This window comes from Macrosteles quadrilineatus, unplaced genomic scaffold, assembly GCF_028750875.1.
Source record: "Macrosteles quadrilineatus isolate MER2022 unplaced genomic scaffold, UCM_ALF_1.0 Scaffold_8__2_contigs__length_117827958, whole genome shotgun sequence".
Lineage (NCBI taxonomy): Eukaryota > Metazoa > Arthropoda > Insecta > Hemiptera > Cicadellidae > Macrosteles > Macrosteles quadrilineatus.
In genome coordinates, this window is record NW_026542601.1 from 46,768,682 (window position 1) to 46,787,782 (window position 19,101).

Below are 19,101 nucleotides of genomic sequence, written 5' to 3' on the forward strand. Positions count from 1 at the left end.
CTTTTGGCTTTATATAAAGATATACTAAAATGTATATATATGTACAAGTTCCCTGTATACTCTGTAGATGTACCATAGCCCGTAAGTGTTAGTGTTATATTGTTGAAGTAACCCTGGAACAAAGGGAAAGAAATGTGCTACAGTGTACCTTGGTGAAGAAAGGATGTGGCAGTCAAATCTTCAGTAATTTAATAAGTATTATTTAAAAGTATAATAAATTTAAAGAAGAAGAATAGAATATTCATACAACATAAACCTGAAGAAAGAAGATTATTACAGAAGAAAGCTGTTAATATTTAATATAAGTATTAAAACCATCAATAACAGTTCTAACAACCACCTTGTTCCTAGTGAACTATAATTTCTCCTCAAAAACATTTAACATCCTATTCAAAACTAATTTTATCAAAATTTGAAGCAAAATCATATTTTCAACTATAGTAATATATATTTACTATCTAGAAATTCAATTATAATTATATTTTTTCCATAGGCTAAGAACTCTTCTAAATTGCATTATTATTAGTTAAGGCTAAACTATTAAGGTAAATTAAGTAGCCGATTTCCGTGTTAAAGATCAGAATTGCATTACCCTAACTGGCTTGAAACTATGCCCTGAGCTAAAAGACTATTTGCTGTATCGAATTGTTAGTAAGCCCATGAACCTGGCCTATAAAACCTATCTATAAAATCTAATTGACCTAGCCCATGAGAAATATTGTAAAGCGTATGATAGAATAAAATACTTTTGTGTTGTAACCAGCCTATTTTTCATTGGAATTTGAATCACTTATTATTTAGTCATGTAATCTCTTTCGCTAATCAAAACTAATAAAAATAAAATACCCCCGCCGCAGCAAACCTGCAGACTAAGCTAGGTTGCTTTTCTTGTTATTATTGTATAGTGCTATTTTTTTCCAATCATTTCATTATTGTTATTATATTTTTATGCCAAACAGTGCTATTTGCCAATGTATATTATTGTATAATGGTGTCTCCGTATGAAATAAATAAATAAATAAGCGAATTTCCATTTGCCTGATTGGATTTACACTAAAATGTCTCCTTAAAAATATTACATTTATTCACTATTTAAATAGCATTAGTTTAACGAGTATTTAGGTTTGCTGCAACAGGGAGGGTAAAAGGTTTTTTTTGTGAAATGGTAATAGTTTAGTATAAAATTAATGCATTTTCCAAATTTGATCAAAATATGCTCATAAACAAGTCAACTACAACAGTTTACAATTTTCTCCATAAAAATAACATGGGTATTTTAAATTTAAAATGTCTTTTAATTTTCTCCGTAGCCATTAGGCGCATAATAACACTTCAATATACTAAATTGTTAGATTTTTTAAGCTCTACAAAATGGTGTGGAAAGGAATTGCAAAATATTATGCTTACAGGGTGAAAAATGGGAAAACCCAATTTTTACCCCATAAAACCCCCCATAAACCCCTGTTCTCATAATCCGATCATGCTGGTTCGCGAACTCGTTCAAATAAACGTAGGTTTACACGTTTGTACCAAATTTCATCAAAATCGGATGATTTTTTTCTCAAGTTATCGCGCTAATTGACACATATATAAATATATATATATATGTATATGAATTTGAACGGATGGTGTTTTTGGTCTCTAGGGACCTCAAAACGAAAAAGTAAATCGGTCCCAGGTCCAGGTCTTACCATGAGTACTACGGTAATAGCTTATTCCCTATATGGGAAATTCGCTAAAAATAAGATCTAAAACCCAGTTGGTTGGGAGACTATGCAGTATTTTTGTACACAGCTTACAGTTTTCTCCATAGTTCGTGATCCTTATTAGCTTAATAAATATATTTCTAGGTTTAACATTTCTTTACATTTACCTGATTCCATTTTGAATTTTCCCAGGCGTTATAAGCAGGAAGATAGGTAACTCCCTTACATTTTCTACAAACGCTAAACCAGGCATTGGCTGATGATTTTACAAAGACATACTCTTCTCCACTTGTCTTGTCTCTTTTATCGATTGTAACAATTATTGATTCAGATGGAGAGTCTCCCTTGGGGGTGCAATCATGATTTGCTATTGTAAGAACGTGAACTTCGTCACTGAACACACTAGAGTAGTATTTGTTGTCCGATGATCGTTGGCAAAGTAGTACAAATCGAGGAGCGTATTTCTGTTTGTACATTGCTACCAGAGCCCATGACGCTGTACTAATGTCTTCCAGTATTATTTCCATACCTGAAAAATCGCACAACAGTAGATTTTCAGCTAAATTGTTTAGCTCAGTTATAGTTTCATGAATTCAATCGTCTGTTTTATTTTAAACTTAACATATAACGGCTTATTTTACATAGGTTACACTAAACATTTTTCCAGAAAAATTGGGGCTTGATTTTAATTGCAAACTAAATACATAGTGTAACTTACTTTTAATAATATTCTTGCCTTCTATGTTATTGTTCTGGAGATGTCCAGTTTCCTAAAAAAGAAAATTCACTTAATTAAAGTTATACATTCCAAAGATTATTCCAGAGAGATATGAGAATGACGAAGCCCAAACGATATATCTTTATATCCAAACGAATTCGTGGAGAATTAACTGAGTATGGAGTTTTAAGAATAGACACTGGGCGCACACTGATCCAGCATTTCACCTAAAGCAAAATATTCTACAACGCTTTGCTTCAAGTGTTTTCCTTCTTCAGCGCTCATCGAGTGTGCGGTAGGTTCAAGCACGTCGCAGTATATTTTCAAACAACAGAATTATTTGTTCATTCGTTTCTACAGTAGTGCCTCAACATGTTTGACGAGGAAATCAACGTTGCCATTACTGTACGGCAGGTTTTACAAACGCTGGACCATGAAGACAGGAAAACATTATGTTCACACAATCAATCAGGGGACAGCCATTAGGTCTTTCTTCTCAGAAATTAAATCAGATACAAGATAATTTAACAATTCAAATTTTTTAATATGAGTGAAGTGAGAGTGGTCAGTGAGAATAAGGAATATAATAATGTGTGGTGTGTGAAATAAAATGATTTTTTATGAAATTATAAATCACAGTTTTTTTATTACATATTTTTGTTTATTTGGACATGCTGAATAACGTGACAAAGTTTGTTCATATGGACTCTCCTATTAAGTCCAATGCTTTTCTTCAAATTAGCCATGAAATCCACTCGAAATGCCACCCAACCCGGTACGGAAATCAATAGTTTTATTTAATACTGTACTTATGAAGTACATAACCAAGCATCTTAGAAACTTGTAGGTTGTTTCATAAAATATCAAATACTAGAGTACCCGTGTGGCTCAATGAGCCGCATAGTATGAAACATAACGCCGAGGAAAAGGTTATGCTGAAATTCGAGTAATTCTAGTTACATCTTAGAGTTGTTTAAAGACTTGTTAGAAACTAATTTTAAATGTCTGTATTTGCATCATCAAGGTTCACCTACATTATTTCTGCTCTCAGTTTTAACTGATAACTAACTTCTAATGAATGCTAAATGATCTGTTTCAAATTGAGTTAACATGATGCTACAAAGTTTTTCCACCATTGAGAATTGAAGAAAACTGTTGCCTTGCTGATAACCTGTGTTACGTAATTTAAGTTGGGTCATTTTATTTCTTTGACTTGAGACATCCCCCTGGATCAACGAATTTTCTCCGTAGAGAATCCTGAAAAGTGGGTTAATACAGTATCAACCATTTCATCTGCACCATTTTTAACCACCACAAACTCGGGGTTACCAACTGATCAGCCATAATCTGCTTTGAATAGGCTAAGGCAGCAACGCCATTGAAAGATGGTTAACGTATTTTAACGTGTTGTCTGTCAGTCACAGTATAAGCCCCGCATCAGAACGTTCTCACGTTGTTCAGTGGAGTTTCTATTACGGTAATACCTGTCCAAAAGTTTTGAAAGTATGGATTCATTTGTCAAAATAGGTTGGATAACTCTTTTAGCTTTAAGATTTGGTTAGCAATTTTCATTTTTATCTTTTAGAACAGTGTATATTATTTGCCTCTCCTGAATCATGAAAATAAACTTGACCGTAACTACTCTACCGTTGAATACATAAACACTAATTCCTTCACTTATGTTTGGTCTAATATTGCCACTAAAACTTTCAATAGCAAATGAGTTTTTAAAACTTCTTATTTTTTACTTGATATGTCTGGATTGTGTTGGTGAATTCAGTCAAAATACTTTGTATATAATTGTCCGAGGAACTGGCAACATAACCTAGAAGTAAACAATCCATTTGCGTTTTTCCCAATTGAAGTAGAGAAAAGTAAACAATAAAAACATAAGGTCCGCCAAGATTTGGTATAATCTTACTACTTGAACTTATCATAGTCAAGGCATTATTATAGTTTCTAATAAATGTTTTGAAATATCTCGATCTGTCAGTGTCAGAAGTAAACATTTCTTGCATGCATGCATTCATTTAATCTGACATTAGGCAAGTGTACTTCACTTTACCACCGTGACAGCGGTATGTGCTTCGTATATTTTATCACTTCCAAAGTAAGTTGCATAGCAGAGCTGGCAAATATTATTCATCTCACCAAGTGAATGTGTATCTGGATGGGTATCTGTTGGACCTCTCTTTTTCTACTCTCCTCAGTCCTCATACACCTAACATATCTTAGCATTAATGAATTGTCTCATCCTACCATTATCAATATTTATCCTTTGAACTTGAGGCATTTTCTGTTCTTCTAACAAAACTGATTAACTGTTTAACTTGTTCTTAACCTACTGAATATTACAAACATTAATATTTACTCCAAAAAAGCTAATGAGTTTCTTTTTATAAACAACGGTTTTTGTTTTAAAATTTGTTCTATGTATTTCTTTTGGGGAAAACTTGGCCTTTGAGAGGGTCTCACGCCCTTAAGAGTAGTAATTTTAAAATTCTAAAACCTTATTGCAAAACTCCACATTGAGACGAATTTTTTGACACCTTAAACGTTGAAATTGGTCCACTAATAAGAGAGGAGTTGCGTTAACAAAAAATGGCTTCACGTATTATTATATACTAGGTGAAACCCGTCGAAATCGACGGTTACTTTCCAGGCTTACGATAATTAATCTAACTGCGATAAATTGAGTGAAATTATACATATTTTGAGCATTTAGCATTGTTTGAATATTAATGAGTGTAAAAACAATAATGCCATTAATTGCGTTAGTTAGTAAATATTTTTGATCATTCCACGAATAAAATATTTCCCATACTGTACGTCATCGGAGTTGTGAGTATGCTATCTGGTATCTCTTCCTTTGGAAAAACCTTTAAATAGGTACCTAGTATTGAAATCGTTTTGGTGGATCTTTTGTAGTTAAACACTCCCGTGATTTCATCAGTGTTATGCAAATTAATCTATGAATTTATTTGAAAAAAGAAAATCTGTTTGTTGGGAAGACACTTTCTAACTTCAAAGGGAGGTACATCCGTTACAGTGCAAGTTTGGTTTTTCCTTCGTCACGTCGCGTCAGTTCATTACGTACTTCTGTGCCAATGAATAACCCTCTAGCACAGTTTTAAGAAATTGGTTGTGAGGTTACTGTTAAAGCTGGCATTCCTTGACATGGGGGATGTCAGTAAGTTGTCTCAGCCTTATCAGTTACATCAAGTTGTCAATATAATCTCTCTACGGAATGTTAGGTGTAGTTGAATATACTTTAAGTGAAGTTGGCTTTTATTCTTGAACTGTTAGGGGCCTCCTCATTCATATGCTAAAAATAATGTAAATTGGCTGTTACGTAAATATTGATGTTTACATGCATTGTTAATCAACGTATCTTATAAATGATGATGTGATCTAGTTTAAAAGGATGATCTTTCAGTCATGACAATAGCTGCTTAGACTCATTGCTGTATTTACTCATTGGGCCATTTTTACAGCCAAAATGTCGTGTTATTTTCAATAATGTTACCAACCCAGTGGGCCATGGTCCGTAATATAGGCCACTGTGAAAAAATATAAGGAAAATAAGGTGTTAAAAAGGCAGACACCAACTCGTAAAATAGATTTCAGATGATCAATAAGAAATAATTGTAAGAGTTATTGTGATAAAAGGATTTTCCACTGATTTCGTAAAATAACTTTATATTGCAAAACATGACATGATACAAAAGACAATCAATTTTAAAATAAGAAAATAACATTGCAAATACTTCTTTTGGACAATTCAGTAACTCCCAATAAATGTGTGTTGTTTAAAATACAATTTTAAAATTACCAGCTGTTTTATTAAAAAGTATTATCCACCTGACCAAAATGTAAACAAATCTGTGGAGGGATCTTTAAAGGCTTCTGGGGCAGAGCCCTAGGCTAATTTACTTCGCTTTTCTTTTGATAACTCATCTACAGACCAAAGACCTTTCTTTGGACACCTCTACCAAGTTTCTACGCCCAGCCGTTCTCTCAAATTAGAGGAGGCAAAGTTTCCAATTAAATATTTTGATTCCCCCATGTTAATCTTATGGGAGAAAACCTAACTTTGATGGAAGATCCTGCCCAAATAAAGATATCAAAGAACGAAAAACACTTTGCAAAACTACAGATTAGGGCAATTCTTTTGACACCTTAATAATCAAAATCGGTCCAAAAATGAGGGAGGAGTTCTGTTTACAAAAATCGGCTTAGCGTATTATATATATATATATATAGAAGATATATATAGATATATAGATATTATCCTAATCCTTATTCTATATCTATAAAAGAGGAACTATGTATGTATGTGTGTATATATGTATATACGTTATGGACTCCAAAACCGCTCGACAGATTGTAATGAAACTTTCAGGGATTGTTAAGCATCTTTCAAGGATGGTTCAATTAAAGTTTGGTGCATATCCGTCAAAAGGGCTCTGCCCCAGAGGGTTTTAAGTGGGCCAATGTCAGTCTTTTTGATCTACAATGTTTACAAATAAATATAATTTAAAAACAGATGTTTACTTTCACCAACTGTTTTGTAGGTTTGAATAATCACAACATTCTGTATTAGCATTAGTCATGATTTGAAATAGTGCCACAGTGTTTCTACAGAGTGCAGCACAGAAAACTATTTTACTTTTTAATAAGTCCAAATGTATTAAACCCCAATCGCAGCACGCCTGTGCACTCAACAACGTTTAAATTCTCCAATGTTAAATATTAAAACATAAAAACCTTTATCAAAGTATTATAAACGTAAAAGGGATTACTTTTTTTTTAATTTATGGCAACAGCTAATTTGCAACCAAAAGGTGAGTGAGCGTAGCGAACGAACATCAACCTGGAGGCGAGTAAGCGTAGCGAACGAGCTAACCTGAAAACAAGTGAGCACAGCGAACTATTTACAACCTGAAGGTGAGTGAGCGTAGCGAACAAACTTCAACCGGGACGTGATAGAGCAATGCGAATACTTATGAAGTTAAGCGGGGCAAAGCCCGCGGGTACAGCTAGTAATATTATAAACTAGGGGAAACCCGTCGAAATCGACGGTTACTTTCAAGGCTTACGTTAATTCATATAACTGCGATGAACTGGGTGAGATATATATATATTGAGCATTGTTCAACGAGTAATAAGTGTAAAAAATAACAATATTGCGTTAGTTGCCAAATTTGGTTGTTCATTCAATGATTAAAATATTTCCTATCCTGTACGTCATCGGAGTTATTATTAGTATGTTATATGGTATATCTTCCTTTGGTAGAACCTTTAAATAGTATTTAAATCGTATTGGTGGATCCTGTAGTTAAACACTTTCGCGACTTCATCAGTGTTTGAGAAAAAATATATGTTTGTTGAGAACACACGTTCTAACTTTAAAGGGAGGTACATCCGTTACAGTGTAAGTTTGATTTTCCTTCGTCACGTCGCGTCAGTTCATGTCGTACTTCTGTGCGAATGAATGAACCCTCTAGCTTTGATAAATTGACTATGGGGTTACTGATAAAGCTGGAATTCCTTGAATTGGGGGATGTCAGTTAGTTGTCTCGGCCTTATCAATAACATAAAGTTGTCAATATAATCTCTCTACGGAATGTCAGGTGTAGTATACATGAAGTAACGTTGGCTTTTATTCTTGAACTGTTAGGGGCCTCCTAGTTCATATGATCTTGGCGGCTTCATTGGCAATACATAATGCAAATGACATAGCAATGGAACATTTCCAAAAACCAAAAATAGTGTAAAATGGCTGTTACGTATATATTGACGTTTACATATTGTTAATCAACGTATATGATAAATCTTAATCCTTTAATACGTTTTTTTATGGCGACCATTCATAGTAGTTAAGCCAAGTATGAATGGAGATGAGTTTAGCATGAGTGGCACGATCTTGAAGTCTTGTTAGTGACTAAGGCAGACATTCCTTACATACAGCTGTTAATTAATAGCCCATACAGCAAATGGCAACCAAGGGACCTACAGTTTATTTATTTACTTTTTTTACATTGGTATTCATGAATTGGTATAATTATCAGGATAGCACTGCGTCTCACCCGTCCCAGTCAAAGGATTTTGTGATCTAGTTTAAAAGGAATATGACCTTAATGTCACGACAGTAGCTGCTTAAATAGTATTTTCTCTTTGAACCATAGTTTACAGCCAAAATGTCGTGTTATTTTCAATAATGTTGCTAATTCAGTGCGCCAAAGTCCGTAATATAGGCAGGTGCAAATAATTTGTCATGGGGTACTATTTTAGGCAATGATTCTAAGTTTGGATTTTATTAGACACAATAAGAGCAGATATTTCTACATAAATATTTGATATTTTGTATAATAGTATGATAAAATGTAGGCAAAAGTGGCGAAAAAGGCACACACCAACCCGTACAATAGATATAAAATAGTTCAATAAGAAATAATTTAAGAATTGCTGTAATAAAAGGATTTTCCACTGATTTCGTAATGGAACGTTATATTGCAAAACATGGCATGATAAAGAAGAAAATCAATTTTAAAATCAGAAAATAACATTGCAAATACTTATTTGGTAGAATTCAACTCCCAATAAATATGTGTTGTTTGAAATACAGTTTAATAAAAATGAACAGCTGTTCCCAGCTGTTTCAAAGTATTATTCTCATGACCAAAATGTAAACAACTCTGTGGAGGGATCTTTAAAGGCTTCTGGGGCAGTCCTATGGGATTTTGTTTAGTTTTTCTTTTGATAACTCATCTACAGACCAAGACCTTTCTTTGGACACCTCTACCAAGTTTCTACGCCCAACCGTTCTCTCAAATTAGTGGGGTTTAAAGTTTCCAATCAAATTTTTAGATTCCCCCATGTTAATCTTATGGGATAAACTCCAACTTTGATGGCCTGAGGGGCAAAGCCCGAGGATTTTTACTACATGAATTGGTGAAAGGGGGCGTCTACACAAAAAATACTTTATTTTGACACGTCGTTTGTAAAAATCCGTCCATTATTAACGGAGGAGTAGTGTTTTGTAGAAATCACCTTCACGTATTATATATCGATGGTTATAAGCACAATAGTTGTATGTCCATTTTGGTAAACTTTCGGAAACCGCAAAAACAAAGTTTGTATTATGGGGGAAACTTAAACTAAAACTGTTAAATGTTTGAAATAAATAAATTTTATTGGCCCCATTTATTAAAAATACATCTACATAAATAGTTTTATCTTTATTCAAGCCACATTTTTACAAATAATTTGTAAATCAAACCATGTTGGACATACTATATGTGTGCACTTCTGTACGCGCAGATTTATGGACATGCTACGAGTGTGCAATACAAAAACTGCCCCTAGATGGTTTTAGTAAGGAATGAAAAATTAAAAAAAAACTGTTATCATGGGCGCCCCCTGGCTAAAAAAATTAGAAATAAATTTAATACACATAATGTTCTGTGATCACTTGGGTTTTAAGGAATTTATAAAAGTATGTTCAAAATGGTCATGTCTAAAAAATGTTTTAAATTGATGTTTAAATCAAATAAGTAGTTGACTTACAGATGTAAAAATCTTTCATACTGTGTATACTTTCGTACTTTAACAAAACTATTCAGAAAACAAAACATAAACTTTCTTGGCTGTTATCTAGGCTTTATTCAACTATAATTTTTTTTCTTTATAATTGTTTGGTTAATTGTTAATGTTGGCATAAAAAACGACGACTCCCTCAGGTGACCGTCCTTGATGCACAATGTACTATTTTGTTTTGGTTGGTTTTATGTATTACAAAGTAGCGTAAAAATATGTTTTAAAACACTATATTTTCAGATTTTTTCCCGGGGAAGGCCCCGAACCCCTGGAGGTTCGTTAGACCTATATATTGCACCCCCCTGTTCCAAATTCTGCGGACGCCCATGACTGTTATTGTCTTACATTGTAGACTACTTTTATTTTTAACATTTTAAAAATAAAAATTACTTGGCCTACCAGCTATTAGAAACTTAAACACAAATAGGCCTAAACGAAACATTAAACTAAGCACGAAATAAATCAGGTAGTGCCTTTTGTAAAATGGTACCTATTCAGTACAAACTGTATTTTGTTGAGTCAGTCTTTATGGGGTTTATTCAACAGTGCTGTCCTTTAGACACATTACTTTATTTTCTTATGAAGTTATAATTTCTTTTATTTTCTCTGGTTTTTTTAGCCTCCTTGGTTTTCTTAAACTCTCTTTACATTACTTCTTTTTCTGGTTTCTTGCCCTATAACATCTCTTCTACTGCGCCTTCCTTCTTTCTTTTTGGTAACTTCAGTGAGAGACTTGTTTCCTTCTTCTTCCTCTATGACGTAAAGTACAATATCTCTTGCCGATGCGGAACTAGGGATTTCAGTGACAAAATGCGTGAATGCTTCTGGGATTACACCCGCTTTAAGTAGGTACATCAAATCCTTTTTCTTGGCGCTGGAAACCGGAATAGGCTCGGTGTACTTTGGACTGAGAAGTTGTTGTTCCCAGACAAATGGCGTCTCGGAATCCATTCGTACATCAAGAGTCAAAAACTCTATTTCCTTGTTAAGTTCGTACTTGTATAGAATTTCAAAGGGGTTTGCTTTTTAAAACCCAAACCACTTTACCTTTAGCCAATTCACGGATTCTTTTTTGGTGTTATGTTCTGTTGTGCACAGATGCTGTATGTCCTAAACCTAACCTAATTGTAAAATAAAATGTGGACATACTATAAGAGTGCACTTGAGATCATCAGATTTTTGGACATACTACAAGATGAAAAACAAATACAAGAGATAGTAGGCCTTGTATTTTCATGCACAATCATTGCAAGTCCAAAGATACTATATCTGTGCTCTAAAGGAGTTTTTCTCTGTTCACCTGGTACTGTAATCATTGGACATGCTACAAGTGTGCAGGATAAAATTACATCATACCAAAGTGAACACTTTTATTTTGAGAATTTATATTAATTTTTCCTATTGTAATATGGACATACAATATGTGTGATCTGAAAGATGAAGACTACAGCTTTCCAAATATATAAAAATGTCAAAAGTGAAAAAAATTGGACATACAATGTTTGTGCATATAACCATCGATATAAGGATGAGAAAGTTTGGATGTATGTATGGATGTATGTTTGTGACAAGTGAACGCATTAACCACTGGGCGGATTTTGCTGAATTTTGGCATGATGATAGCTCACATTCCCAATTAACATATAGGCATATTCTTATCTCAAAAATCCTTTCGGGCTCCGCCCCAGTGGCTCTATAGTTCCCCATGTTAACCTTATGAGTATTCATATTAAAAGGGAATTAAATAATTTAGTCAGCTGTTTCAACATTAAAGTTGGTTCTATGATATGCAAAAGCATTAAAAACTTACAAGGATTACCAACAGGGTGCAGCACTATTATTATTTTTTTTAATTTATGACAACGGCTAATTTGCAACCAAAAGGTGAGTGAGTGTAGCGAACGAACTTCATCCTAGAGGCGAGTTAGCGTAGCGAACGAGCTAACCTGAAGGCAAGTGAGCGCAGCGAACGAGCTCCAACCTAAAGGTGAGTGAGCGTAGCGAACGAACTTCAACCAGGACGTGATTGAGCCATGCGAACGAGCTCACTTATGAAGTAAAACGGGGCAAAGCCCGCGCGTACAGCTGAGTGAGCGTAGCGAACAAACTTCAACCTGGAGGCGAGTTAGCGTAGCGAACGAGCTAACCTGAAGGCAAGTGAGCGCAGCGAACGAGCTATAACCTAAAGGTGAGTGAGCGTAGCGAACGAACTTCAACCAGGACGTGATTGAGCCATGCGAACGAGCTCACTTATGAAGTAAAACGGGGCAAAGCCCGCGCGTACAGCTGAGTGAGCGTAGCGAACAAACTTCAACCTGGAGGCGAGTTAGCGTAGCGAACGAGCTAACCTGAAGGCAAGTGAGCGCAGCGAACGAGCTCCAACCTAAAGGTGAGTGAGCGTAGCGAACGAACTTCAACCAGGACGTGATTGAGCCATGCGAACGAGCTCACTTATGAAGTAAAACGGGGCAAAGCCCGCGGGTACAGCTAGTATATAGATATAGCAGTTTTACAGTATATAGTAACCGCAAATAAATAATAACTAGAGAACCTGGCGCACGAAATCGTGCGCAATTAAGACAAAGGAGAAGAAGGAATTGTATTGATTTTTTATTTGGTGTTTTCTCGTTTCTTGGTTTTGTTGCTAAAGCTGGTTATGGTAAAAGGCCTAATAGGGTTCACAGTTTACCTGCCGTTTTTGCAGTTTCTTTTGTGAAAGTCAGTAAAAGATTCTCTTTTGATTAATTGATGATAACCTAAATGATAAACCAAACCCTCTCGTTCCCACCAACAGTTTTGGCTGAAGTCTGGGACTTATTTGCCAGGTCCCATGATAAATCTTCTTTTTTTCTAGGAAACCCCCTCGTTCCCACCCCCCCCCCCTCTGGCCAATGCAATAATCACATCAGATTTTAATAAGGTATTAAGTAAAAGAATAACAAATAAATAAGTGCAGCTGAGGTATTTTGAACATTAAGTATATGGAAAGTTCCCTTTAGAAAGGATTTAATTACAACCTTTAAACAATTAAATAGACACTTATGAAATAATAAATAGTTTTGCTTAAGGTTTCTCGTCATGACGAACATTTTAGGTATATGATTTATGAGGGGTGTGACTTGTTGTTTTCTCAAAAGTTCATGGTTACTTTGGGATTTTTATATGGATGTCAGTAATAAATATTTTCTTGTACACTAGTAATCTTGATACTGAGGTCAGATGTTTGATCCATCAAATAAATAATGTTATAGGCAGCTGGTATGGTAAGGTGTAATGTTGGCAAGCTGACTATGCCACAACACTTGTCATTGGGAAGAAAACTATATAGAGGGTATATTACACTCACAGTTTAGGTGATTTTTACCGACATTTTATAACCACTTTTTGTAATTACTACAATTTTTTTAATTAATCTTAAAATTTGTACAATAATTTATGACCAAGGTATTTCTGAAGACCGTGATATTGCAAGAAACCAATCAATGCATTTTGGAATAGTGAAATTTAGTTTTAAGTTAGACATTATAGAACCAATAATGAGTATTCAGAGATATCCGTACACCAGCTTTAAATTACAGAATACGCTTCATACACACTACCTCTCAGACGACAAGCCGTCTCAGTTGTTATAACTGCAAAAAGACCTTCACTTACGACAAAGTTCATAATTACAACCTAATATATACTTGCCTGTAATGACTGTCGTTGTGTCTGTGTTGTAAGTGCTGAGACCTGATTCTGGGTTTGGTCATTTGCAGGGTTGTCTTCGTCTTCTGGTTGTAAAGGCTCGAACGGAGACTGGGGTCCAACAAACATATAGTTTACTCTTTTTATTAACGAAAATTACTTATATAATAATTTTTATTTATCCTGGATGATTGCCTTGATCCAAAATAAAACTTTAAAATTTTGATTTTTATTTGTTAAAATATGCTTTTAAATTCAACTGTTTAAATTAAAAAGATTCACTCTGCCGCATGGTTTGCTTACTTTACAGCACTAGTGTGGTAAAGACGGACCAGAGAGAATGTTTCAAGGAGTAAAATTGTAATGCTAAAACGCCAACTTGTCAGCTGGTAACGTCCAATTCAATTGTCGACCTCCCGACTTCTACTGAAAACTCAAACATAACCTAAGAATTATTGAGCCAAACGATTTGTAAACCACGAGTTTCAGGAAAGTATATTGAAAGATCTTGATCAGTCCTATATACGAAATAGAAGTAAGGGCTTGAACGGTTTGTACTAATCTTTTACCACCTAAATTAAAGCCAAGTTACGAAAAAATAATACGTTTGCAAAAATGTGTATTGATTCTTCTTCAATAATAATGTTAATAATTTAAGAGACATTTTATTTTTATTTGTTTTTATTTAAATTTGGTAACTAAACTGTGTCCATACATTCAGTTTTGCCACAAATGTGCAATATTTGTCTATTTTGTACCTAAAACAGTACTTAGGATGTCTTGAAACCATACGAACAAACTTTGGCACGTTATTCAGCAAGTCAAAATAAACAAAAAACTGTAATATAACATGTGTCCTATCTCATTCCGTTTTCAGTCCATATGTGTGTATGCTTTTTTAACCATTTTTTTAACCTTAACCACTTGAGCCAGAGTGTTGGATTTTTTTAAATGTTCATCTTTTTGACCAATATCTTTGTGAAAAATACCAATAAAAACTCATGAACCGTTTAAAATTGTCGGATTTTAAAAATATTCGATGCCAAATTCCATGGAAACCGTTAATTTTACAAAATATTGGAAAGTGATGTAAAATCTATTAAAAGTTATGCAGATTTAAACAAATATTTTATAAGCTTACTTTTGTCATATAATTCCTTTCTATCTGTACATTGAAACATCTGTTCAAATGTTTAGAAATTGTTTTTGTTTACTTTGATGTTTTGGTTCATATTGTAAACTTTTATATCATGCTAGATTCTTTGTTCAATAAAGCCTAACTAAAGGTTATTTCGTTTATAATGGTTTTATTCATTAAATCTACAACAATTTATTGACCAAAGAAGATTTTATTAAAATATACATCAATCTTTTTTCATGGAACGAATACTTAGACCTGAAAGATTTAATGCCAATCCTAATGAAGTCAATGCAAGTCAAGATTGGAAACATTGGTTTCACACTTTTGAAAATTTCATTGAAACTAGTAAAATCAGTGAAGAACTGAGGCTTAAAGTATTGACCAATTTCATTTCACCATCCGTTTATGAGTATGTAAATGACTGTGAAACATACAAACAAGCAATTGATGTGTTGAAAAAGTTGTACTTGAAACCTGTCAATGAAATTTACGCACGTCATAAACTTAGAATCAGAAGACAAGAGACTGGTGAGAACATTGATACTTATGTAGAATCTCTAATGCGCCTTTCCAAGGATTGTAACTTTAAAGCTGTAAGTGCTGTATCTAGTAGAGATGAATACATCAGAGACACTTTCATTGATGGCTTGCTAGTACCTCATATTCGTCAACGATTGTTGGAGAGCTCTACTTTGACTTTGGATGAAGCAGTTTCTCAAGCCAGATCGCTCGAACTTGCTAAATATCATTCCGAACAGTACAACTTAGAGAAGTGTTTACCAACCATTAACGCTGCAGCTTCAAAACCTATTGGTGAAAAGAATCGATACTTGTCTAGTCCTGATCCAAAACCCTCTTCTGCCGAACCAGAATCATATCCATCTCAAGAAAATATAGCGTGTTCACTCAATCAGACATGTTACTTCTGCGGCTTTAAGAAACACAACAGAGCTGCTTGTCCAGCTAAAGAAGCTATATGCAGAGGATGCGGCATTAAAGGTCATTACCAAAAGGTATGTAGAAAATCCAAAACACCAACTTCTACAGTAAAGGCATCAGTCCATCAGTCAAATTGTATTGCCTCAGTACCATCGTTTTTGAGTAAAGCTGTAGTCCCAGTACAATTAAATGGAGTCGATGCATACGCTCTTATAGATACTGGTAGTTCTGGTAGTTTTATCAATCAAAGCTCAGCACTTAGATTCAACATCCCTGTCATTCCATGTAATGGGGGAGAGGTATCAATGGCTTCCACAACTCTGCGTTCTTCAATAAAAGGGTACTGTAAAATCAATCTTAAATTGCAAGATCATACTTACAAGAATGTGGTCTTCAGCGTACTTACAAACTTATATTCTGCCATTATTATAGGACATGATTTTCTAAAAAGACACTCAAGTTTACAAGTTCAATTTGTAGGAAAAGAGTCTCCTCTCAACATATGTAGTGTAGCCTTAGCTAATGTTGAGCCAGTAGAACTATTTGGTAATCTATCTCCAGATTGCAAGCCTATTGCAGCAAAATCTCGAAGACACTCAGCAATTGACGAACAGTTTATTGAAAGTGAAATTCAATTACTGTTAAAAGAGGGTATTATTGAAGAAAGCAGGTCTCCATGGAGAGCACAAGTCCTTGTTGTTTCATCAGATAACCACAAGCGGCGGATGGTTGTGGATTATTCACAGACAATTAATCGTTTTACAGAACTTGATGCGTTTCCTCTCCCTAGGATTGACATAGTCAACAAAGTAGCTTCATACAAAGTTTATAGTTTTATTGATCTTAAGAGTGCCTATCACCAAATCCCAATAACAGAAAATGACAAACCTTACACGGCATTTGAAGCTTGCGGGAATTTGTACCAATTCACACGAGTGCCTTTTGGAGTTCGTAATGGTGTCCCTGCTTTTCAACGTACGTTAACCAACATAATCACTTATGAAAAACTTGAAGGTGTTCAAGTCTATCTGGATGATATAACAATCTGTGGCAATGATCAGGCTGAACATGACAGGAACTTGAGCAATTTCATGAAAGCTGTTTCCAAATATAATCTTACCTTGAATAAACATAAATGCAAGTTTTCTACAGCTGTGATCCATCTATTAGGTTATGTAATCAGTCATAAAACAATAAGACCAGATCCAGATCGTTTGCAACCACTTCGAGATCTTCCCATTCCAACCAACTCAAACTCTCTTCACAGAGCTCTTGGTATGTTCTCCCACTATTCACAATTCATTCCTAAATTTTCTGAGAAGGTGAGCTGTTTAAACAGAAGTTCATTTCCACTGAATGAAGAAGCTAAATGTGTATTCCAAAGACTTAAACAAGACATTGTTAATGCAGTAACTTCTTCGATTGACTGTGATGGGTTGTGATGGGGTGTTGAAACTGATGCATCAAATCATGCAATAGGAACAGCTTTGACTATTGATGGTAGACCAGTAGCGTTTTTCTCTAGAACACTAACAAACTCGGAACAGAAACATTCATCTATTGAGAAAGAAGCATATGCAATAGTTGAGGCTTTAAGAAAATGGAGGCACTATCTCATAGGCAGACACTTTCGCCTTATAACGGACCAACGATCTGTAGCATTCATGTTCAGTGATCGGAATGCGAGCAAAATCAAGAATGATAAAATACTGTAATGAGATGGAGAATTGAGTTATCTTGTTACAAGTATGAGATCATTTACAGAGCTGGAAAAGAGAACAAAACAGCAGATGCTTTGTCCAGGGTGTGTTCATCGATGAAAGGAAGTTTATCAAACCTAGTATCACTACATGACGCTTTATGTCATCCAGGAGTGTCTCGAATGTATCATTGGGCTCGAAGTAAAAACTTGCCTTATTCACTGGATGAGATCAGGAAAGTAACTTCCTCCTGTCGAACCTGTTTAGAGGTGAAATCTCGATTCCACAAACATGAAGGACAACTTATCAAAGCTACTCAACCATTCGAAAGACTGAATATAGATTTTAAAGGGCCACTTCCATCCAAAAGTAGAAATCGTTATCTTTTAATAGTCGTAGATGAATACTCTCGATTTCCATTCGCATTCCCTACTCAAGACACAACTGCTAGTACTGTTATTCTGAGACTTAAGGAACTTTTCTCAATGTTTGGAGTACCGGCTTATGTTCATTCTGACAGAGGTTCATGTTTTATGTCTCAAGATCTAAAATCATTTTTATGTTCACTAGGAGTTGCTACCAGTCGTAAAACAGCTTACAATCCTCAGGGTAACGGACAAGTTGAGAGATATGTTGGTATTATATGGAAGACAATCGAACTATCACTTAAAAGCAAAAATCTGGACATATCTGATTGGGAAAAAGTGCATTTAGAAGCTTTGCACTCTATCCGGTCGTTATTGTGTACTTCAACAAATACAACACCACATGAAAGACTATTTCTCTTTTCTAGAAGATCTAGTAATGGAAAGACAACTCCCTCGTGGCTCATGAACCCAGGTCCAGTGCTCATAAAACGGCCTGTCAGGAGCTCAAAATACGAACCACTCGTTGAAGAAGTACTGCTCCTTGAGGGGAATCCTGAGTATTCTCACATAAGATATGCAGATGGCCGTGAAACTTCAGTGAGTTCCAGGCATTTAGCACCTGTAGGAGAAGTGTCATGTCATGAAGAAGACTCAAACTCCAATCTACGAGATGAAGAAGACTCAAACTCAAATCTACGACATGAAGAAGGCTCAAACTCAAATCTACAAATAAATGAAAACGATCTGTAGCATTCATGTTCAGTGATCGGAATGCGAGCAAAATCAAGAATGATAAAATACTGTAATGAGATGGAGAATTGAGTTATCTTGTTACAAGTATGAGATCATTTACAGAGCTGGAAAAGAGAACAAAACAGCAGATGCTTTGTCCAGGGTGTGTTCATCGATGAAAGGAAGTTTATCAAACCTAGTATCACTACATGACGCTTTATGTCATCCAGGAGTGTCTCGAATGTATCATTGGGCTCGAAGTAAAAACTTGCCTTATTCACTGGATGAGATCAGGAAAGTAACTTCCTCCTGTCGAACCTGTTTAGAGGTGAAATCTCGATTCCACAAACATGAAGGACAACTTATCAAAGCTACTCAACCATTCGAAAGACTGAATATAGATTTTAAAGGGCCACTTCCATCCAAAAGTAGAAATCGTTATCTTTTAATAGTCGTAGATGAATACTCTCGATTTCCATTCGCATTCCCTACTCAAGACACAACTGCTAGT

General features: G+C 34.9%; 1 protein-coding gene across 2 annotated transcripts in view; it reads right to left on the reverse strand.

The window, feature by feature from the left end:
• LOC129000855 (uncharacterized) overlaps positions 1 to 19,101 on the reverse strand; it is a 253,328-nt gene that overhangs the window by 134,175 nt on the left and 100,052 nt on the right. The window contains exons 18-20 of one of the 2 annotated variants that reach the window (XM_054427904.1): positions 13,714 to 13,821; positions 2,425 to 2,476; positions 1,874 to 2,235 (exon numbers count right to left, since the gene is read on the reverse strand). In XM_054427904.1, coding sequence (XP_054283879.1) covers positions 1,874 to 2,235; positions 2,425 to 2,476; positions 13,714 to 13,821 — 522 coding nt within the window. The remainder of the gene's footprint in view (positions 1 to 1,873; positions 2,236 to 2,424; positions 2,477 to 13,713; positions 13,822 to 19,101) is intronic. The other variant, XM_054427905.1, reaches the window with a different exon arrangement.